The sequence below is a fragment of the Taeniopygia guttata genome, chromosome 30, assembly GCF_048771995.1.
Source record: "Taeniopygia guttata chromosome 30, bTaeGut7.mat, whole genome shotgun sequence".
Lineage (NCBI taxonomy): Eukaryota > Metazoa > Chordata > Aves > Passeriformes > Estrildidae > Taeniopygia > Taeniopygia guttata.
In genome coordinates, this window is record NC_133055.1 from 3,783,289 (window position 1) to 3,807,172 (window position 23,884).

At 51.6% G+C, this 23,884-nt stretch overlaps 1 protein-coding gene and 1 pseudogene across 1 annotated transcript; both read right to left on the minus strand.

Moving 5' to 3' along the window:
* Positions 1 to 23,884, minus strand: part of LOC140680880 (uncharacterized) — a 122,312-nt pseudogene that overhangs the window by 34,890 nt on the left and 63,538 nt on the right.
* Positions 16,685 to 17,662, minus strand: LOC140680949 (olfactory receptor 14J1-like). The gene has a single exon (XM_072919839.1). The coding sequence runs from the start codon at positions 17,615 to 17,617 to the stop codon at positions 16,685 to 16,687; it is 933 nt and encodes a 310-aa protein (XP_072775940.1). The 5' UTR covers positions 17,618 to 17,662.

The following is a 23,884-nucleotide window of genomic DNA, read 5'->3' on the forward strand; positions in this document are numbered from 1 at the left end:
TTCTGCATTATCCACCATGTACAACCTGGTCCCTGTGCAAAGACAATCCCACAAATGGGTTTGTCTGTACTCGAGCCAGAACTGATCCACACTGATTTCCCTAACAAACCTCTGACATGTGCCACTGGGACTTTGTCTCCATCTACGATATGCAAAAGCTGAGATTGGGCAGGGCCCAATCGACTGGTAGAGCCTCAGGTGTTAACTAACCAGGTGGCTTTTGCCAGATTCTGCTCCCAGTTCTTGAAAGATCCCCCACCCAATGCTTTCAAGGTGGTTTTTAACAGTCCATTGTACCTCTCCACTTTGCCTGCAGCTGGTGCATGGTAGGGGATGTGGTACACCCACTCAATGCCATGTTCCCTAGCCCAGGTGTTGATAAGGCTGTTCTTGAAATGAGTCCCATTGTCTGACTCAATCCTCTCAGGGGTACCATGCCTCCAAAGGACCTGCTTTTCAAGGCCCAGGATGGTGTTATGGGCTGTAGCATGAGACACAGGGTAGGTTTCCAACCATCCAGTGGTGGCTTCTACCATTGTGAGCACATAATGCTTACCTTGGCGTGTCTGGGGCAGTGTGATGTAGTCAATCTGCCAGGCCTCCCCATAGCTGTACTTGGACCACCGCCCACCATACCAGAGGGGCTTCACCCGCTTGGCCTGTTTGATGGTAGCGCATGTCTCACAGTCGTGGATCACCTGAGAAATACTGTCCATGGTTAAATCCACCCCTCGGTCTCGTGCCCACTTATAAGTGGCATCTCTACCCTGATGGCCTGAGGCATCATGGGCCCATCGTGCTAGGAACAACTCTCCCTTGTGTTCCCAATTGAGGTCTATCTTTGACACCCCTATCTTTGCAGCCTGATCTACCTGCTGGTTGTTTTGCTGCTCTTCAATAGCTCTGCTTCTGGGGACATGGGCATCTACATGGCGAACCTTCACAGGTAGCTTCTCTACCCGGATAGCGATATCTTTCCACTCTTCAGCAGCCCAAATTGGTTTTCCTCTACGCTGCCAGTTAGCTTCTTTCCACCTCTCTAGCCACCCCCACAGAGCATTGGCTACCATCCATGTGTCATGGTTTGACACTGGCACAATGCCGGTGCCCCCATGAAAATGCAATCTCTCAACTGAATGTTGTGAAATGCGATCGAGAGCAGAGCAAAGCAGGCCCAAGCTTAATAACAAGAAAAAAACTTTATTAAACTACTACCACTATGCTACTAAAAAGGGGGGGGGGGGGGGAAGAAGAAAGAAACACACACAATTCAAAATGAAAACCTTCTAAAGCATTCCTCCTCCCACTACCCAACTCCAACAGTCTACAGTGAGAGACAATCTGGACCCCAATCAGGTTTCCACTCTCCAGATAATCAACACCCAGTCCATCTGCAGGGAGAGAGGAGTCTCTCTTGTGCCACAGACCCCCCAAGAAACACAGCTGCCACACCTTGTGCTTCCATGTCACTACATGGCACCGCCCGGAGAAAAAAGTTTGCCAGTGGTGACCCTCTCCTTTCCATGCACGGTGCTCTCACCACCAATGCATGGATGGACAGACTGCTTTTAGGATTTTTTTTTCCTTTCAAGGATGCCCTGCCAAGAGGGGAAAAAACAACAGTTCAGTTTTTTATTTTTAGGACCAACAGTCCCCCCCATTTTCCCCTGGGGCCGAGGATCCACGAACAGAGCTCTTCTTCTCTTCTTCCTCTCTGAAGACAGGGGGCACCACCACAAACCTCCTTAACTTTTCACTGTTCGCTCCACTTCTGTCTTTTCCCAGCTGAAGCAGGTCTCTTGGCTCACCAGCATCCTCCTAAAATACAGTCTCTCTTGGAGGAGAAGATCAGTTCAATCTGTGGCTACCAAGAAAAAGTCTAGCCAAACAGCCACTCCATCATCTCCTCCCACCTAGAATTTCTCCTTCTAACATCCCAGGTCCCAGGCTGTCTCTCTTCCTCTTTTTTCAAACCAAGGAGGAGAAAAATTTCACAAAGCCTTCATTTCTCAGGAAGGGTTAAAAGTCCCGACTCCCAGAGATGGCTCGCTGCCCAGGCTCCAGCTCCCACAGCCCGGCTGGGCACCTTGCGGCCCCCCCGCTCTTCTCCTTCCCCGCAGTGAACTGCTGGCAAAACCACCGCTGTCTCTTTTTCTCTCTTGGGAGAGAGAGAGACTCTGGGGGGAATGGAGACATCCCAGATTTTGTCCACCCTTCCATCTGCAGGGGGCCAACCCGGGTTCCAGCCCCTCCACCCTTGGGCCTACCTCTGAAGGCTACATGGCTTCTCCCCTCCCCCACCCAGCTCGTGGCCGGGCAGGGGAGAGTCCTGCACTGACCGCTGACCGGAACCCAAAAAAGAGCGAGTTCTCCTGGGAATTCTGCTTTTAACCCCTCTGTGTTCTCAGAGGCGTGTCCACCTTCAATTGGTCAATGTCCAAATTGACTTCTTCCTTTCGGAAAAATTCTTTTTCCGTGTCAAACCACGACACTATGCATCAGTGTAGAGGTAGAGCTTTGGCCACTTCTCCCTTTCTGCAATGTCTAGGGCCAGTTGAACGGCTTTGAGTTCAGCAAACTGGCTTGATCCACCTTCTCCTTCAGTGGCCTCTGCAACCCGTCGTGTGGGACTCCATACAGCTGCTTTCCACTTCCGATTCATCCCTACGATGCGACAGGAACCGTCAGTGAAGAGAGCATAGCGTGTTTCCTCTGCTGGCAGTTGGTTGTATGGTGGAGCTTCTTCAGCCCGTGTCACTGGTTCTTCTTCTTCATCTGCGACACTAAAACTTTCACCTTCGGGCCAATTTGTAATTACTTCCAAAATCCCAGGGCGATTCAGCTTACCAATATGGGCACACTGCGTGATGAGAGCAATCCACTTGCTCCATGTAGCACTGGTGGCATGGTGGGTGGAGGGAACCTTTCCTCTGAACATCCACCCCAGCACCGGTAGTCGGGGTGCCAGGAGGAGTTGTGCTTCTGTGCCAATCACCTCTGAGGCGGCCTGGACTCCCTCGTAGGCGGCCAAGATTTCCTTCTCTGTTGGGGTGTAGTTAGCTTCAGACCCTCTGTAGCTCCGACTCCAAAATCCCAGTGGTCGGCCCCGAGTCTCATCAGGCACCTTCTGCCAAAGGCTCCAGGACAGACCATGGTTCCCGGCTGCAGAGTAGAGCACGTTCTTCACATCTGGTCCTGTCCTGACTGGGCCAAGGGCTACTGCATGAGCAATTTCCTGCTTTATCTGGGCAAAAGCTTGCTGCTGCTCAGGGCCCCAGCAGAAATCATTCTTCTTGCGGGTGACCAGGTAGAGGGGACTCACGATCTGACTGTACTCAGGAATGTGCATTCTCCAGAAACCGATGGCGCCTAAGAAAGCTTGTGTCTCTTTCTTGTTGGTTGGTGGGGACATGGCTGTGATCTTGTTGATGACATCTGTAGGAATCTGACGCCGTCCATCTTGCCACTTCACTCCCAAGAACTGGATCTCTCGAGCAGGTCCCTTCACTTTACTCTTCTTGATGGCGAAACCAGCTTCCAGGAGGATTCGGATGATTTTCTCTCCTTTCTCAAACACTTCTGCTGCTGTGTTCCCCCACACAATGATATCATCAATATATTGTAGATGTTCTGGAGCCTCACCCTTTTCTAGTGCAGTCTGGATCAGTCCATGGCAGATGGTAGGACTGTGCTTCCACCCCTGGGGCAGTCGGTTCCAGGTATACTGCACTCCCCTCCATGTAAAGGCAAACTGAGGCCTGCATTCTGCTGCCAGAGGAATGGAGAAAAATGCATTGGCAATATCAATAGTGGCGTACCACTTCGCTGCCTTGGACTCCAGCTCGTACTGGAGTTCCAGCATGTCTGGCACAGCAGCGCTCAGTGGTGGAGTCACTTCATTCAATGCACGGTAGTCCACAGTCAATCTCCATTCTCCTTCAGATTTACGCACAGGCCAAATGGGGCTGTTGAAGGGTGAGTGGGTTTTGCTGACCACCCCTTGGCTCTCCAGCTCTCGGATCATCTTATGGATGGGAACCACAGCATCTCGAGTTGTTCTGTACTGTCAACGATGCACTGTTGAAGTGGCAACTGGTACCTTTTGTTCTTCTCCCTTCAAAAGTCCTACTGTAGTTGGATTCTCAGACAGTCCAGGCAAGGTGTTCAGTTGCTGGATGCCCTCTGTCGCTACAGCTGCTATCCCAAATGCCCACCTGAGTCCCTTTGGGTCTTTAAAATACCCCCTTCGAAGGTAATCTATGCCCAAAATACATGGGGCCTCTGGGCCAGTCACAATAGGGTGTTTCTTCCACTCATTTCCTGTCAGACTTACATCAGCTTCCACCACGGTAAAGTCCTGTGATCCACCTGTCACACCGGCAATAGAGACAGATTCTGCCCCTACGTGTCTCGATGGAATTAACGTGCATCGTGCACCAGTATCGACCAAAGCCTTACATCTTTGTGGGTCCGATGTGCCAGGCCAGCGAATCCACACAGTCCAGAAAACACGGTTTTCCCTCGCCTCTACCTGGCTAGAGGCAGGGCCCCTCTAAGCCTGGTTATCCTTCTTGCCTTGGGCGTATGTCCTAGAGGTTCCTTCAAGGGGATCAGACATGTCATCATCATCATCATGCCTGGCAGTTTGGCTACGGGCAACTGGAGCTGCTCTCTTTTTGGTGGCACTTCCTCTCTGAGTCTTACCTTCCTTCAATTCATGCACCCGTTGTGCCAGAGCACCAGTAGGTTTTCCGTCCCATTTCCTCATGTTTTCTCCGCAATCACGCAGGAAGAACCACAGCTCAGTTCGTGGGGTGTACCTTCTCTCACCATCTGAGGAACATCTGTGTTGGATACCAGAACCTCTGATCTGTACTGCTGAGATTTGGAGAAGGTCCTCCTTTATCTCCTCCCTGAGTCTCTTATGATTCTCCTCTATCTTATCTTCTAATTTCTGCAGACGTGTTTCCACTGCTGCAATTCTGGCATGGGTTGGGCCATGTACAGCATCTGCATATGCTCGGAGTTTCCTTGCCATTTCGAGCACGGTCTCATCCCTCTCATCTTGCTTCATTATTGCTAAGGCAGAAGCATAGTCATGTGGCCCAAGCCGTACAAGTTTTCGCCACATCACAGATGTACATGGTACCAAGTCTGGATTCCTAGTTGTTATTTCATCTGAGAAGATAATCTCTGCCACTGCCATTTCTCTCAGACGTTGGATCCCTTGTTCTATAGTCTTCCACTGGGTTTGCTGCATATAAAGATCATCTGCACACAGGTATCTTTGTGCTACACTTTCCAGAACTCGTGCCCAGAGGCTGTGAGGGTTAGCCCCCCTCATCATTCCTTGATCAATAACAGGGTCATGTGACAGGGATCCCAAATGCCTTGCCTCAGTACCATCCAGAATTGTAGCCTCGCCTGCAGCATCCCAAAGACGGACCAACCAACTAATTACAGATTCATCAGGTCGTCGGGTATAATCCTTCCTCAGGCCACGAAGGTCCTTTAGGGAAAAGGACTCAGTATTGGCCTCTGATCTTGTACCAGTTGCTTTGACTTCTGATTTTATGTCAGCAGGCATTGAGGGTCCCTCTCCTGCATTATCATCATCATCGTCATCATCCACTGGTCGATTGGTCTTTTCTGTGCGCTTCCCACTTCTTGTGCTAGTAGCAACAGCCATAGGTTGAGGCTTGGCTGCTGAGTTTGGTTTAGCTGCTAGCCTAGGCTCACTGTCTGGTTTAGCTGCTAGCCTAGGCTCACTGTCTGGTTTAGCTGCTGGCTTTGAGCCGGGGGTGTTGGCTGCAGCCTGAGTGACTGGGATAGCTGCTGATTTATCTCCCTGCCCCCTTCCTCTGTCTGCTGCCCTACAGTATCTAGCAGGGTGCGATAAGCATATGCCAGGGCCCAGCTCACTGCAATGATTTTTTTCTCCTTAGAGTTATCATGGCACTTCTCTTTCAAGTACTTCGCCACCTCAGCCGGATTCTGAATTTGTTCACTAGGAAAGTCCCAGGCTATAGGGTCAGAAAATTCCTTTAAAATTTGGCCCATCTCCTCCCATTTCCCACACCACTCAGGATTTCTCACACCTGGGTCTACTCCTGGGTCAGAGGTCTCATCAGCCCCTCTAGAAATCTCAGCCCTCATTCTAGAGACTGCAGACTGTATAGAGAAAGCTTACCAGATTAAAGACCAGGAAGATGGTCTCCTTAACAGTCAGGGGAAACTGAACATTCTCTAATAGGGAGGTAACAAATTCAGAGGAGAAGAAGGAAAGCAAAGGCTGAAAAGCCTCATCCCCTACTTCCCCTCTAACAAACTGGCTGTACAACCATAACCATGAACCATACATTCCAGGAACAGACCTCAGCACCTTTATAAACCCTCTGGAAGCTATTACACCCAAGCACAGCACAATGGATATTCTGGTCAGTGCCCTTCTACTGCAAAACCTACGTATTAGGGACAATACCGGAGCTATTCCTGGATAAAAAAATAAACCTAGGGACCATAGGGGGATTAAGATCTCAAAAAACCCTAGGGACCAGAGACACATGCAGGCCTTCACCCCAAGAGACAATATTAATTCAAACAACATAACCAGTAACTGCTCCATACCCACACAAAATAATTGGAACAAATATATGATTACAACAGGGTTTTTTCCACTCTCTCGAGCCCCACGTTGGGCGCCAAAATATTTGTCCTAGTTTAGGGCAAATTTGGGGAAAACCCAGGAAATAAACCCCCACGGCCCCTCTCCACCCACCTGGTTCAGGGAAAAATTCCCTCTAAGAGAGAAGTGGAAAAGAACCTGTTTATTCAACAACAAAGCACTCCCCAGCACCAAAACAATTAACAACACAAGATGACAACAAAACTCTTTCACCCCTCTGAAGAGCTGAACAAATCCAGAAGGTCTTTCCTGGGAGTGGTCGCCTGGGTCTGGACGCTGGGGATTGCTCTCCAGCACTGGGGATGGCTGCTGCAGATCACAAAATGCAGGCTCCTGGTGTTCCTTGGTGTTTCCCAGATCCCAGTCCAGAGCAGGCTGGATGATATTCAGAAAGAGGAAGGGAAAAAAAAAAACAACAGTCCAGGGAAAGAATTGGACTGCTTAACCTAACTAGGAAGCAAAGCAAGAAAGCAGGCAAAGCAAGCAAGCCAAGCAAGCAAGCAAGCAAAGCAAGCAAGCCAAGCAAGCAAGCAAAGCAAAGCCAGCCAGCCAGCCCTAGCCTTTTCTAACTTTCCAGCAGACATGGGGGGAGGTGAACCAGATGATAACACAGCAAAACAAACCTTCACTTTCAGAGTCAGTTCTGAAAGCACAGAACATAATATCAAACGTAAACAGAACACACGATTGGAGATACAAACACCATAACAGTCACCCTAGGACAACCAGTTCTTCAGTTGTGTTAGGTTCCCACGTTAGTTTAGTTGTCCGCCATCTTTTCCCCTTTATATAAATTGCTGGGAAGGCAGAAATTCTCTGAGCCAGTTCCCAATCCCCTGCCCAAGTCGCTTCCATTTTGATTAGAGCCCATGGATCAGTGTCCCCTGTGTCACTATCAGACTCACTGTGCTCAGATGAGGAGTGAGAGCGAGCAGGAGGTGCACTCCGCTTTGTTGGGCGTGTTGGAGCGAGGGTTTGCAGGGGTGTGGGGGGCTGGACAGAGTGTGAGGGGGCAGCTGGCTGGGCTTGGCTAGAGGGAGGCAGCAGTGGAGCGGCAATGGCAGCGCCACTGTGGCACAGCCTGCGCAGGGCTGAGGTGCGTGGGGAAGTGGGGTGCCCCCGTGGGGGTCTCGGAGGTGCCGCTCGGGGGGCGCTGAGGGTGGGTGGGTGGGTGCAGCGCTTGGGGATGAGGGCAAGGGAGGAGCGGGGCAGAGGAGGCGGTGGGGCTGGGGGAGCTGCTGCCATCCCGGCGGGGCTGCGGCGGGCAGGCAGGCAGGGATGGGAGCGGGCTGGGGAGAGCCGCAGCGGGGCTGGGAGGCACGGCTGCAGGGCTGGGGGAGTCACGGTGGCTGCGCGGAGGTTTTGGGGTGAGGCAGGGCGTTCCCGATGGAAACCGACACAGGTACAGCCCAACACTGAGCGGGGCACGGGGCGCGCAGCGCGCCGCGTGTTGCGGGACCGCGGAGCGGAATCCGCGCTCGCCGCGTCCGAGGGGAGCGAGGGATGGGTGGGCTCCACGGACCCCGCGGGTGGGTGGGGTGGTACAATGTCTGTGTTCCCCGTCCCAGGGACTGAGAGAGGAATGTTATCTGGCAAATTAGCATTTGAAGGGACAGTGTCTGTTGAGAAAGATAAGGGTGGAATTTCCTCAGCAGAAGGAAGCTGCAGAGAATTTGTCTTTTCGACTGCTTTAGTAGTTGAGTGAAATAGAGGTAGAAACTATTACAGAAGCGTCTTCCTTAGTTTGGAGAGCGTATATTCTTGTCCCTACTGTGTCCCAAAAAGAATCTAAACCGATAGTGTGTGTGTTAGTATCTGGAAACTGGGAGATAATCTATTCTATAATTTAAGTCAGTTTTTGAAAGATTGCCTTTAGAGAAAGAAAAGCTGTTAGCAGATAGGATTTGTAGGATGTGTAAATATAAGTCTCTTTCGTTCTGGTATCGTTTTAATTTACTAGATTTTGATCCCGTTCCAGTTTTGTTCTCTTCCATACCCCCAGCAGTAAAAACAAAAAACAAAAAAGGACCCAAGATAAAAGTGCATAAAAAGGCTGTTTTAAACCTACACTTCTTCAGCCAAATGTGGGTCAAGGAACTGCTGGGTGGGTGGTCTGCCGTCCAGCTCCTGAGGATACTGATATGCAAATTCATTGGACGCCTCTTCAGAAAACTTCTATAAAGGAGGAGTTACCTTCAAGGGGCCATAGCCGTCCAAGGCAGTAACAATTCATAAAGAATGCTGCTCTCAGAAGTGCCAGGATGCCAGTGCTCCATTCGTTGTTCAGGTGGCCATGTTATGCAACCTGGGGTCCCAGGGGTCCATCCAACCCCAGCCGCCACTGCCGTGGGTGTCCGGATAGCGCTGCGCTGTCAGGCTCAGCCTGTCTGGGTCCCTCGGCTCAGCTCCCAGCCACGGGCAACTTAGCGAGCACCTCTGGAGTGATTTCAGCTCTGTGAGTTCAGTTCTCAGTGATTTCGCTCTGTGCTTGCAAGTGCCTCTGGCAGACACACAGGGATAGAGAGAGGGAATATGTATGTGGTTCCACAGCGATGTCCTTTATTGCCAGCTCCTCTGAAGGGATGCAGTGACAGCTCTTCTCCAAATTGGGCAGAAATGGGTGTTTATATGGGGTACTGGGGTGTTGGAAATTGTCCAGTCGCCAGAGTTGAGAAGAATACGACCAATAGCCTTACAGAGAGGTAAGAAGGGTCTGAATGCAGAAGAGGGGCTTCTTTGGTCCAGTCACCGTGACTTAGGCATTTCTTATCTTAGGTGAGTGACCGCCAGGGAGGCCTTGCAGGGCCTCTGACTGCTACAGTGGCACTGCAGAACCTCATGGAACCATGGGTCAGTTGTGACAATGTGGGTCCAAGGACACCATGGTGGCACTATGGAACCTCATGGAACCAAGGGGCCAGGGTGACACTGTGCTGCCTCATGGAATCAAGGAGACCATTGTGAACTCAGTGACCCCAAGGAACCAAGGGTCCATGGTGACCTTGTGCAGCCGCAGTGTCACAGAGGAGCCGCTGTGACACAGCGAGGGCACACGGAGCCCAGGGGCCATTGTGACACATCAGGGCTCTGTGGAACCACGAAGCCATTGTGACATTGCAAGGCCTCATGGAAGCACGGGGCCATTGTGACACTGCAGAAGCAAGGGGAACATTGTGACACTCCAGGGCCTCATGGAGCCAAGGAGACCATTGTGACACTGTGGGGTCCCATGGAACCAAGGGAACATGGAACAGGTCTGGCTGGCTGGAGCTCCTGGGGACCACCTGACCACTTTGGCATGTTGAGGGCTGCTTCTCATCTGCCCCTGAAGCACTGGGACTCTGGGCTTTCCTTCCCATGGGAGAGAACTGTCCTTCTCCTCCAGGGAACCAGGGCCAAAACCGGGATTTCTTCTCCAAATTTCCTTATGTAAAAGGATTGTTTCCAGATGAAATCTGCCAGGAGAGACAGGTCTGACTGCCTTGACCACCCAAGGGTCACCTCTTATCTGCCTTTGAAACGCTGGGACCGTGTGCTTTTCTTTCTTATGGGAAAAAAACCATCCATCTCGACCAGGCACCCATGGCCAAAACTGAGGATCTGCCTCCGGAATTCCCTATATCCAAGGACAGCTCCCAGACAGAAGCTGCCAGGACTGACAAGTCTGGCTGGCCTTGGCTTCCCGAGGGCTGGCACTCATGTGCCTCTGAAACACCGGGGCTCTGTTCTTTTCTTCCTAATGTAAATAATTCTTCCTATCCAGGAACCCACAGCCAAAATTGAGATTCCACCTCCAAAATGCCCTGTGTCCAAGGATAGCCCTTAGACGAAAGGTACCAGGAGACACAGGTCTGGCTGGCTTGGCCTAAGGGTGCCCACCTCTCATCTTCTTCCAGGACACTTGGACTTGCACTTCTCTTTCCTATAGGAAAAAATCATTCATCCTGTCATGGCCAAAACTGGGATTCCACCTCCAAAACTCCCTACAGCCGAGGATTAATGCTTTGAGAAATGTTTTTTGTTGATTTAATGACCTAATAAACCTTTCCCCAAAGTTTCTCTTATCTTCTATGTTGCCAGAAAGGATGTTTTATTGTTTTGAGCTCCTGAGAATCTCTTGTTGGTATTTCTTCAGTGCATCCAACTCAGAGGACAGAACCTATTGTAATTCCTTTTAAATGTCCAATTGAGAGAGTTTTTTAGGGGATGGGGGTCAGGGCTTGTGTGTCCTGCTGGGCACAGCCCAGGCAGGGCTTTCACAGCCCCATCCCACACTCCATTTCCCAGCTGGAGCCGCTGGTGCCTCTGAGTTCTGCTGCCCCAGCCCCAGGGCCGCTCTCCTTGTCTGCCCATTCCCCCAGGGTCTCTGGGCAGGGATGGCCTCAGTGGGGGCTGCTGACATCCTCAGCAACTTGGAGGCTGCTGCTGAATTTTACTGCTCCAGAGGCTTCTTCAGCCTTCAGCTCTTCAGTGCAGGAATTCAGTGCCCCAGGGCTCATTAACATTCAGAACACCTTAACAAGCCAAGCCCTGGGAATCATTTAAGTTTTCAAATCTCTTGTGGTTGATTACACTATATTTAAAAGTAGAGTGAGAAAAGATTTCTTCAGGTCCTGTTTAGGTTTTTTTACTCCTAATAAATTGATGTGTGAAATCTCCAATTGACACTGAATCCAAGTGCCTCCTCATGCAGTTGGAATAGATATGAAAATCAAGACCCTTTATGGCTGACAATCAATAACACTCTGTCCCTACCCCCTCCCCACCATTTCCCTCACCCAAGCCCTGGCACTCAGAGCAGCTGAGGAATGGAGTCACATCCAGGGGTGTCCCCAGGGCTCAGCACTGGGGCCAGGTCAGTGAAATCTCTTTATTGCTGATCTGGACGAGGCCATCGAGGGCACCCTCAGGCAGTTCCAGGTGAGCCCAGGCTGGGTGGGAGTGTGGCTGTGCTGGAGGGCAGGAAGCTCTGCAGAGGGATCTGGACAGGCTGGAGCCATGGGCCCAGGACAATGGGATGAGGTTCACCAAGGCCAAGGGCCAGGTCCTGCCCTGGGCTCACAACCACCCCAAATCCCTGGCTGTGCCCTGGCCCTGATCCCCACAGCCTGTCCTGTTTCCTTCATCCCTGCATTGCCAGGGACTTTGTGGGACAAGGGAGCTCTGCTCTGGGGATGGAGGGAGCTCCAAGTGCCACCACTGGAGTGGGAACCACAACTCATCAGGTTTGTGTCCTTTGGGGGTCAGGAACTGGTGAGACTCAGAGGCACAGAAAGTTTCTCCTCATGACCAACAGACCATGGTTGAACAGGACATAATTTAATAACAATCACGCTCTTCCCTGAGCTATGTGCAACGTCCCAGCAGCATCTGATGAGTCCACCATCCCCAAGTGATTTCCATACTAAAATTGATTTTTAGACAAACGTGGTTCTGTGATAGGTATAAACACGATTAAGTTTTTGTATCAGGATGCCCATTCTGGAGTGGGGGCAAAACAGCTCAAACAATTCCAGATTTGCAAAGCTGTCAGTGGGGGATGGGAAGGGAGGTCAGGCTGCTTTTGGTGTTGAGGAAATGCTGAAACCAGCCTGATGCATTTAATCTCCTCCTGGCCTGGCTGATCTCCCCTCTTTCCCCTTCCTCCCATTGGCTTTTCTCTCCCACCAGACCCCCTGGTGAAGAGCCTGGCTCTGTGTTCTCCATCCCCTCCTCGCTGGCACTGCCAGGCTGGCATGAGGAGCCCCTCAGCCTTCCCTGCTCCGGGCTGGACAAGCCCAGCTCCCTCAGCCTCTGCTCACAGCCCAAGGGCTCCAGCCCCACCTTGGAGGCCCTTCCCTAACCCTGCTCCAGCTCCCAGACATCTTTCCTGCCCTGGGGAACCCAACCCAGGCCACAGGGACCTGGATAATCCACGTCCTTGATGTCCTGGTCACACAGCCCTGGCTCCTTGTCCCCATGTCAGGCTCTGGGGTGGATCCTGTGGAACATCCTTTGGTGGAGGCTGTGGCTCCAGGGGGACCGGGGGGATACCAGGGGACAGGGACCCTGCTGGGCATGGACAGCATTGGACTTGTTGGGAGAAACTGTGCGGGGGAGATGGGACGGAGTGACCAACACAGTGACCTCACAGAGCCCTCCTGGGATGTCACACAGCCAACACTGTGATGTCACAGCCCATTCTGTGATGTCACACAGCTGGTCTCTGATGTCACAGCCAACTCTGTATTGTCATAGTCTACTCTGTGTTTTCAGAGCTCTGTCCTGTGATGTCATAATCTGCTCTGTGATGTCACAGAGATGGCCTATGATGTCATAGCTTATTGATGGCCTCAAATATACTACTCTATGATGTCATGGACCATTCTGCCATAGATTACTCATGTAATGTCATGGATCACTCTGTGACCTCATGTTACCAGATGATAAATTGTCTCCACCAGGTGAGCTGACACCTGGATCTTGTTCTCCAAAACCCCAGGCCTATGGAAACCACACAGTGCCCATTGTGGGAGAAGGGGAACTGGAAGTTCACCAGCCTCAGTGTCCTGCCAGCTCAGCCAGGCCCATGGGAACATTGGGGTCCACAACCACCAGGGACCACCAGAGAGACCCCCAGGACAGAAGAACACATGGGTAAAGGGGAGGGGAAATATGTTAATGATTCTAAGAAAATGATTATCAGATGTGAGATTAGTCCTGGACAATCAATGAATACATGTGCAAAATACAGAATATGAACAGAAACTTTCCTGTACTCAGTATGTTCGGCTTTGGGAGGAGCTGTCCCCCGTGCATCCGGCTGAATAAAGAATGCTGCTTCTTAATGCTGCACTGGTGTTAAGGAGTTTTCTGTTTTACCAAATTTTTGGTAACACTCCACTCCCAAGGAAAGCTCTGTCTCCTGCTGTTCACAAACAGAGAAGGGCTGATGGCAGATGTGGGGGTCAAAGGCTGCCTGGGGCACAGGGACCATGAAATAATCAAGTTTACAATGATCTGTGAAAGGAGGAGGGGCAGCAATAAAACTTCCACACTGGATTTAGGAAGGGCAGCCTGTGGCCTATTTAGGATGCAGATTTGGGGAGTACCAAATCAGGTACTGATTTTTTAAAGGGAAACAGCCCTTAAAAATAAAAGGGTCCAGGAAGGAGGGACACATTTCAAGAAAATAATCTTAAGGGGGAAGGAGCAGCCTGTTCCAGTGTGGCAAAAGATGAGGTGGTGAGGAAAATGACTGTCCTGGCTGCCCATGGAGCTTTTGTGGGAATTCAAGGGAAACAAGAGGGTGCATTAACTTTGGAAAGAAGGTCAGGCAACTTAGCAAGTATTTAAGGAAGTTGTTAGGTCATGCAGAAAAAAAAAGGAAAGAGGTGAAATCTCAATTAGAGCTTAACCTGGACACTTCTGTGAAAAAGAGTAAAAAATATGTCTAGTAATAAATTATCAGCAAAATGTGGTATACGGAGAACCTCTGCTCTTAACTGGATGCAGTGGAAAATATACTAACAAAAGATAAGGAAAAAGACCGGCTACTTAATATCTTGATTCTTTTAATTTTCAGTATATGGAGAGGTTGTCCTCAGGACAAGAGTTCTCCTGAGCTGGTAGATGGGCAAAGGGAGCAGAACAGCCCCCTGTAATCCAGGAGGAAGCAGCTGGTGACCTGCTGAGCCACTCAGATGCTCAGAGGTGGATGGGATGGGATCCATCCTAGGGGCATGAGGGAGCTGGTGGATGAGCTCCCCAAGCTGCTCCCCACCATTTACCATCAGTCCTGGCTCACCAGGGAGGTCCCAGAGCACTGGAGGTGCCAGTGTGAGCCCATCCCCAAGAAGGGCTGGAAGGAGGATCTGGGGAGCTCCAGGCCTGTCAGCCTGACCTCGGTGCCCGGCAAGGTTATGGAACAGATCACCTTGAGTGCCACCACAGGGCACCCACAGGATGGCCGAGGGGTCAGAGCCAGCCAGCGTGGATTTAGTGGGGCAGGTCCTGCCTGAGCACCCTGATCTCCTTTTATAACCAGGTGACCCACCTGTGGATGTGGGAAAGGCTGTGGATGTGTCCATCTGGACTTCAGCAAAGCCTTGGACACTGTCTGTGACAGCATTCCCTGGAAAAGCTGCAGCCCACAGCTTGGGCAGGTTCCCTCCTGGCTGGGAGATCAAGAGCTGGCTGGAGGCTGGGCCCAGAGAGGGGTGGGGATGGTGCTGCACCCAGCTGGTGTCCAGTCCCTGGTGCTGTCCCCAGGGATCTGTGTTGGGCCCAGCCCTGTTTAACATCTTCACCGATGATCTGGGGGAGGGGATCGAGCCCACCATCCCCAAATTTGCAGGTGACACCAAGCTGGGTGTGAGTGTGGATCTGCTGGAGGGCAGGACAAGAAGACACAGCCTTCAGCTGCACCAGGGGAGGTTTAGGCTGGACAAGAGGAAGAAGTTCTTCACAGAAAGGGTGAGTGGGCATTGGAATGGGCAGGCCAGGGGGGAGGTGGCAGAGTCACTGTCCCTCTCCAGTGGCACTCAGTGGCATGTCTGGGTGACAAGGCGGTATTAGGGCATTGGTTGGACCTGATGATCCCAAAGGTCTTTTCCAGCCTATTTGATTCTGTCATTCTGTGATGATTGGGACACTCTGGGGCCATTGTGACACTGCAGGGCCTGGTGGAACTAAGAGGACCATGGTGACACTGTGCAGCCCCATAGAACCAGGGCTCCATTGTGGTGCTCTGGGGCCCAATGGAACCAGGGAGTCCCCGTGACACTGGGTCCTGGTGGAACCACAGAGGCGATGGTGACACTGCGGGGCCTCGTGTAACCGAGGGGTTTCACCATTGTGACACTGCGAAACCAAAGAGAGCATTGGGAGAGTCCAGGGCCCAGTGGAACCAAGGGGCCATTCTGACACTGCGGGGCCTCATGGAACCAAGGGGACATTGTGACACTGCAGGACCTTGTGTAACCAAGGGGCCACTGTGACACTCTGGGGCCTCCAGGAATCTGGAAGGCCCTTGTGACACTGTGTGGCCTCGTGGAAACAAGGAGTCCATTGTGACACTGAGGGGACTTGTGGAGCCACAGAGAGCATTGTGACAGTGTGGGACCTCATGTGACCATGGGGCCTTTGTGACACCCTGGGGCCCCATGGAACCGAGGGGCCACTGTGAAACTGCGGCACCAACGAGAACATTGTGACACTGTGAAGCCCCATGGAACCAAGGAGTCCATTGTCACATTTTGGGGCCCCATGGAACCAAGGAGACCAGTGTGACAGTGCAGGGCCTGGTGCAACCAAAGGGATATTGTGACACTGAGGGGCCCCTTGGAACCAAGGACATCTTTGCAGATGACACCAAGCTGGATGTGGGTGTTGATCTGCTGGAGGGTAGGAGGGCTCTGCACAGGGCCCTGGACAGGCTGGATCCAGGGCCCAAACCCAACAAGGTGAGGTTTAACAAGTCCAAGTGCCGGGTCCTGCACTTTGGCCACAACAACCCCTGCAGCGCTACAGGCTGGGGACAGAGGGGCTGGACAGCAGCCAGGCAGAAAGGGACCTGCAGGGACTGATGGACAGCAGGCTGGACATGAGCCAGCCGTGTGCCCAGGTGGCCAAGAAGGCCAATGGCTCCTGGCCTGGATCAGGAATGGTGTGGCCAGCAGCAGCAGAGCTGCTGTGCCAGCACTGATCTGCCCCAGCTCTGCACACAGACATTGCTGCTGCAGCTCCAGAGAAGGCAACAAAAGGGCATCTCTGCAGAAAACTCTTCTGGGAGATCCTTTAGTTCCTTTAAAGCCACCAAGAGCACAGCCCCTCATTGACATGGTCTGTTGCAATAGGGAAGGTGGACACAAACAAAATGAGAAATGGCACCAAAAATGACATTTATTGTGGAAAACATGAAAAAAGAACAACACAGGAAAAAAATCCCCATAATTAAACCAACAAGAAGTACAAAAGACAACTTTTATTACAAGTGATTTGCAGAAATTGGCCAGCAGTTCAATGTCCCTGAAAGCACCCAGTCATGAGTCTCCACACTGCAGCCTTGAGCTCCCGGTTCCTCAGGCTGTAGATAAGGGGGTTCAGGGCTGGAGGCACCACCGAGTACAGAACTGACAGGGCCAGATCCAGGGATGGGGAAGACATCAAGGGGGACTTCAGGTAGGTAAATACACCAGTGCTGATGAACAGAGAGACCACGGCCAGGTGAGGGAGGCAGGTGGAAAAGGCTTTGTGCCGTCCCTGCTCAGAGGGGATCCTCAGCACAGCCCTGAAGATCTGTACATAGGAGAAAACAATGAACACAAAACATCCGAATACCAAACAGGCACTAACAGCAATGAGCCCGAGTTCCCTGAGAAAGGATTTGGAGCAGGAGATCTTGAGGATCTGTGGGATTTCACAGAAGAACTGGCCCAGGGCATTGCCATGGCACAGGGGCAGGGAAAATGTATTGGCCGTGAGCATGAGAGCATTGAGAAAGGCACTGGCCCAGGCAGCTGCTGCCATGTGGGCACAAGCTCTGCTGCCCAGGAGGGTCCCGTAGTGCAGGGGTTTGCAGATGGACACATAGCGGTCGTAGCACATGATGGTCAGGAGGCAAAACTCTGCTGAGGTGAAGAAGAGAAAGAAAAAGAGCTGTGCAGCACATCCTGCATAGGAGATGTTCCTGGTGTCCCAGAGGGAATTGTGCATGGCTTTGGGGACAGTGGTGCAGATGGAGCCCAGGTCGCTGAGGGCCAGGTGGAGCAGGAAGAAGAACATGGGCGTGTGCAGGTGGTGGCCGCAGGCTACGGCGCTGATGATGAGGCCGTTGCCCAGGAGGGCAGCCAGGGAGATGCCCAGGAAGAGGCAGAAGTGCAGGAGCTGCAGCTGCCGCGTGTCTGCCAGTGCCAGCAGGAGGAAGTGGCTGATGGAGCTGCTGTTGGACATTTGCTGTGGCTGCACGTGGGCACCTGTTCATGGAGAAAAGGACAATGAAATGTAACCAGAATCAAAGCCATTTCCCATACACCCTCCCCCAGAACACACACAGACATTGTCTCTAGGGTTTTTTAGATTTGGGATTTTCTTTATAGGCTACCCCATATCTCTGCTGGTGTTCCTGTATATCAGACAGTCTGAGAATATCTGTTGCCCCCTGGTAAAACAGAGTGAGTTCCCTGATGCATGATTATGAGTGGAGACTGGGGGGAGGCAGTCTGTTGCTTCATTCTGTTTGGAGTTTATTTGGGCTTTCAAATTTCTTAATTGGAGGATGTTCACACTCCCATGTGTCTCTTACAAACACTCAGGTACTGCTGAGAGCAGATGGATCCACCACAGCTTGGCTCCACATTTGGAGCCAAGGACTCACGTTGCTCATTTCACCAACCCAACAGCATTTTCAGTGTCAGAACACTTCTGCCTTTCCCCATCAATCTTATAACTCAGATGTGCTCTAGGACAGGTTTGCACCCTGCATTGAAGCTCCCAGCTTGGACTGAAATCTCAGGGAGGCTTCCAAGTGTCCTGATGGCATTGGATGAAGGGAGATGCAGCTCCTTCCCTGGCTGCACTGCCAGCATTGCCCAGAGCCGGGCACTGGGGACAGCTGTGTCACCCTGAGCCAGCTGTGCCCCCTGCCAGAGCCCCCAGTGCCGGGCAGCTGCTCCCAGCCCTGTGCTCTGCAGAGGGAACTGGGCCCAGGGCTGCAGAGCTGCCCCACGGCTCTGCTGCAGCTCTGCCTGCACAGGAGGGGTTGCACGCCTTGGAGCCCCGGCCCTGAGGGCAGAGGCTTGGCTGGGGGACAGGAGGGAGGGGGCTTGTGCAGAGGGAGGGGCTGCACTGGAGGGGATCCTCTGGACATCTCTAAACTCTCCCTGACACAGCATTTCTGGCTTTTGTTTTCTCTCCTTCCCTGATCTTCTCTCTGCTTCCTGGAGATTTTCCTCCTGCAAGTGTTTCCCTGTGTCTGATCTCTCTGTGCCAGCACTCCCAGACCCCAAATCTCTGTGCACTCTCCTTGGCCTGACAGAACCCTGCCTGTTTGCAGGGCACTGGCTGGGGCAGGTTCTGTTTGCAGCTTGGAGCAAGGACAGCTCAGACTGGGCCTGATGGCTCCAGCAAAGGTGATGCTGCTGCTGTCCATGGGCAGAGTGGCTGAAAGCACATGAGGGATCTCCTGTGAACCTATTGATCACTAAAATAACAGTTTGGATATCTCATGCACTTGTCAAAATTCATAAACCACCATTAATATTTACCCCCTTCCCTGTCACTCTCCAATAATAGGAAACTGAATAAAAAGCCTTAGGAAATATCCTCCTTTTTATCAAAATCGTTGTCTTGGAAAAATTCTATGACTGACCAGAACCCCTCAGCATCTCAGAGCTTTATGAGCATTTCACCTGCCCAGCACCAGAAATACACAGAGTTGTACTCACAGGGTCTGTGGGCATTGGGATGTTCCAGCTTTAGGAGATCTCTCCAGGAGCTGCAGCTGCATTGTCCTGCAGCCAGAGGTTCCTGTGCCAAGGGCTGGCAGTGATTCTGCCCCAGGCACTTCTCAGCCCTTCCCAGCCCTGACTGATTGAAGCTCTCTGTGCCTCTGTGCTGTGCCCGGGCTGGCTGCAGGCAGTGCCCCAGCCCTGCTGGGCTGGGAGAAGAGCTGCTCAGCAAGAGAAATGTGCTTTTGAAGCTCTTCTTGGTTACCAGGATCACCCTCTGTGCCAGAAGCCCAGCCCAGCTCAGCAGCACAGACACAGCACAAGGACTTTAATGACCCTCTGGGGCTTTGTGCTCAGGCCCTGAACATCAGGCCCTGAGAGGGAGCTGCAGAAACCTCTCCAGAACTCCAAGTCAGAATCCAACTCAGAAGTTTCTTGGACTTTTAATGGGTCCCACTGAGGGACACGACTGAGAAAGTGTCCCCAGGCCCCAGGCAGAGCAGAGAACTGGAGGCACTGATGACAGGTGGGGACAAAGAGAAGCCAAGTCTTGGTGCCCTGGGGCACAGCAGGGTCTGTGCCACCAAGGGCTGTGAGGAGACACCTTGTCCTGAGGCCCTGGGGCCTCCTGGCACAGCCCCAGCCAGGCTGGGCACTGTCAGCCCCTGGTCCTGCCCTCAGCATCCCCCCCAGCCCACATCCCAGTGGCCTCAAGGATCTGCTGGAAGGAGTCCCTGGGGAGCCTTGGTCAGGAATGGCCCTGGGGGCTCCTTCATGCTCCCAGGGACTGCAGGTTCTTCAAAGGACTTTGGCTTTTGCTTTTGCCTTGCAGTCTCTGAGAGGTTTGTGCAATCCTGGCCTCCAATTATCTCCTCTAATTTGTCCCTGGAGAGCCTTTGTCGATAACAACACTCAGTGGGGCTCATTAATGCTTCAAGGTACTTCAGTTCTTTTAAGGTACTTGGTGTTTCCCTTTTGATCCAGACTCTGTGTGAGGTTTGTGCAATCATGGCCCCAATTATCTGCTTTAATGAGTCCCTTGTGAGCTTTGTGCTCACACTCAGTGGAGCTCATTAATACTTTTAGATACTCAACTTTTTTCACGTACTTTGGATTTTCTTTTCCACACTGAGAGGTTTTTGTGCCATTTTGAGTCTCTGAGAGGTTTTTGTGACATCCTGGTCTCCAGTTCTCTCCTCCAAAGAGTCCATAAGGAGCCTTTGTTGGGGATGGACCTCAGTGGGACCCATTAATGCATTGAGACATTTTGGGTTTTTGCTCTTGATTTTAACTCCTGGAAAGGTTTGTGCAATCTCCTCTCAGGCCCCGAGGTTCCAGGGCTCAGCTCCAAATGCACCACGGGGCTCATTAGGATCAAGGAAGTTCTGACAAACCATGACTTTTCCTTGATTCCCCTCTGCTCTCATGCAGTTGATCAGGAAGTTTCTGTAGTGGTTTTGGTTCATCAATTTTGAGATTTCTTGGGCAATGCATCAGTTAGTGTGGTGGGTTCAGTGCTGTCTAATTACCAGTGCACTCACTAGAATATAGTTACTCATTTCCTGCTGTGAGGTAGGATAAGGAGAAAGGGAAAGTGGGATCAAAACTTTAAAAGTGCATAAAGAAAAGTTTATTACCAGTAACTAAAAGAAAGAGTAATAAGAATCAGCACAAAACTTTCAGAACACTCTTCTTCTCGCCACAACTTTTTCTTCCTTATTGACAACGTAAGGAGACAAAACCTAAAATTTTCAGCCAGTCTTCCACCTCTAGAATAGTCCTTCTTCACTTCACTTAGGGAGAGGAGTCTCTTTTTCTTGCTATGGAGACTTCTCCATAAGGAAAGAGTTCTCTCGTGGTTCTCAAGTTCCATGAATAGCAGCCACTCGGAAAAAGTGAAATAGTGAAATCCCTGCCATTTTTTCACAGCTTTTCCCACAGCTGTGTTTATGGGCCATGTCAGCTTATGGGGTATTAGTTTAAAGATGAGTTGTTCAAGACCAGAGGTTCTCTTCAACTGCTTTTGAAATCATCTCTGGGAACAGAGATCTTCTTCTCTCCCTGAGGGCACAGGGTCTCATCACTCTGCTCTCTTACTCTGTTCAAACTTCTCATGGGATCTCAGCTACTTCAACATTTGCTCACTTTAGCATGGAGGCCTTTGCTGAAACAAGTCATCTCCCCATACTTTTCAATGCCTTATAGGGAAAAAGAGAGTCTGATGTATCAATGACATCCTTCTCCACAGCTTTACCAGAGGATTTCAGCCCCAAGATCAAGGCATCTCCTCATCCCTCCCATCTGGGACTCAACTTCCTCTTCACTGACCTCGGTGTCTTCATGTTGCTCCTCTGTGTGCATGCTCTGTGTCCTTTTCTCTCACTGGAGGGAGGATGGCAGCACTGCCAGAGTCAATATCTGCCCGGGGCTGCAGATGGTTCCGTGAGTCTCTCCGGGCTTGGTGGCCAATTCTAATTTTGGCCATGGTTCCTGGACATGAGGACAAGTTCTTTTCCATGGGAATCGAGGAATATAGCCCCAGTGTTTCAGGGGGAGACAAGAGGTGACCACCAGAGGACAAGGCCAGCCAAAGCTGCCCGATTTTTTTCAGGGAAATACCCTTGAATATAGGAAATTTTTTAGGCAGAGTGTCAGTTTTGGCAATGGGCATCTGAAATGAAGGACGGCTCTTTTCCATACAGAGCAGAGCACTGAGCCCCAGTGCTCCAGGAGCTGATGAGAGGCAGCCCATGACATCCCAACATCAGCCAGACCTGCCAGCTGGCCCCTGGCAGGCCAAGCCACCCAGACCTGTTCCGTGTTCCCTTGCTTCCATGGGGCCCCACAGTGTCCCAATGGTCCCTTGCTTCTGAAGTGAGGCCCTGAGGTGTCAAAATGCCCCCTTGGTGACACGAGGCCCTGCAGGGTCCCAATGGTCTCCATGGTTCCATCAGGCCCCACAGAGTCATAATGGTCTCTGGGTCCATGAAGCCCCGCGGTGTCACCATGGCCCCTTGGTTCCATGGGCTCCAGTGGTGCCACAATGATCCCCTTGGTTCCATGAGGTGCCCACAGTGTCACAGTGATCTCCATGGGAAGGAAAGAACAGAGCCCCAGTGTGGCAAGGGGCAGCCACCAGAGGCCAAGGCCAGCCAGGCTTGATGGTACTGGCAAATTTTGTCTGGGAGCAATCCTTCAGTATACTGAGTTTTAGAGTTGGAATCCCAATTTCAGACAAGGACATCCGGAGGAGCAGGACGGTTCTTTTCCAAAGGAAGGAAAGGACGGAACACCAGTGTTTTAGGGGCAGATAAATGGCGGCCACCAGAGGCCTAAGCCAGCCAGACGTCTCTGTCCTGGCATCATTTTTCTGGGAGCTATCTTTGTATATAGGGAATCTGGGAGGCAGATACCAAATTTTGGCCATGGGTGCCTGGTCGAGATGGATGCTTTTTAAGCAAGAAAAGCACACTGACTCAGTGTCTGAAAGGCAGATGAGAGGTGGCCCCTGGGTGGCCAAGGCAGCCAGACCTGTTTCTGTTGGCAAGTTTCATCAGGGAACAATCTTTGCATATAAGAAAATTTGGGGAAGGAATCCCAGTTTTGGCCATAGGCCCCTGGGAGAAGAAGGACAGTTCTCTCCCATAGGATGACGAAGCAAAGAGTCAATTGTGACCCTGGGGTCCCATGGAACCAAGGGGCCATGGTGACACAGCAGGGCCACGTGGATCCAGTGGTCCATTGTGACACTGTGGATCCAAGGAGACCATGGAGACACCCCCAGAACCTCATGGAACCAAGGAGTCCATGGTGACCCAGCGGGGCTGCATGGAGCTAATGGTCCATGGTGACACTGCCCATCCAAGGAGGCCATTTGGACACTGCAGAAGCTCATGGAGCGAGGTGGCCATTGTGACATTGAAGAACTTCATGAAACCAAATATCCATGGGGACACAGCAAGGCATCATGGAACCCAGGAACCGCTGTTGGCAGTGCGGAAAGTCATGGAACCAGGGGCTGTTGTGGCACTGCAGCACCAACACAGCTGCTGCACCTTGTCCCCTGCCCTGCACAGCTCCTTGGGAGGCACGGCAGGAGCAGCACCCTGGGAGCCTCGGGAATGCCCCTCTGGGATCCATGACACACACTGCCAGGGGCTGGAATTCCAGTTCCCAGCCAGGAAAAGATGTTCCTGCCCTTGAAGGCAAAGCTCTTATGGAAGAGCCAACAGCCAAGTGGAGCAGGATCCTACAGGGACATTTCACTGCCAGCCTTCATAACTTCACCCATGGTTGTCGTAGCTCATGGATTGGGAATTAAATCAGGGCAGGGCCTTTGGTGGGAGCTGCTCTGGGTCAAGGGAGACACAGAGAGAGAAACAGAGCAGGCAAAGGAAGGCAGGAGAGAAAGGAGGTGTTTTGGTTTGGAATGACAGGTGTCTGCTAAGGAAGGCAGGGGCCTCCCCTGAAATGGAAACATGTAGACTCTTTCTTTCTGAATTGTTATAAATTTTAAATTAAAGGGGGCTCTCAGGTAAAAATATGGGAGCAGGAATAACAGCTTTTTATTAGAGAAGAAAATGAAAATATGAACAATGCAGTAAACAAAAACAACACTGATAGAGCCAGAATACAACCTGACACTCTGTTGGACAGGGTGTTGGCCGCAGTCCAATTGGAATGGTGGCTGCAGTCCTCCTGCAGTGTCAGGTGTGGTTCTGTTGGAGAAGTGATCCTGTAGAAAAGGGTGTCTTCTTCTGAAGAGGAAGAG

Bases quoted from the DNA above. Each gene is read 5' to 3' on its own strand.
- LOC140680949 (XM_072919839.1), bottom strand. From the start codon at position 17,617: ATGTCCAACAGCAGCTCCATCAGCCACTTCCTCCTGCTGGCACTGGCA.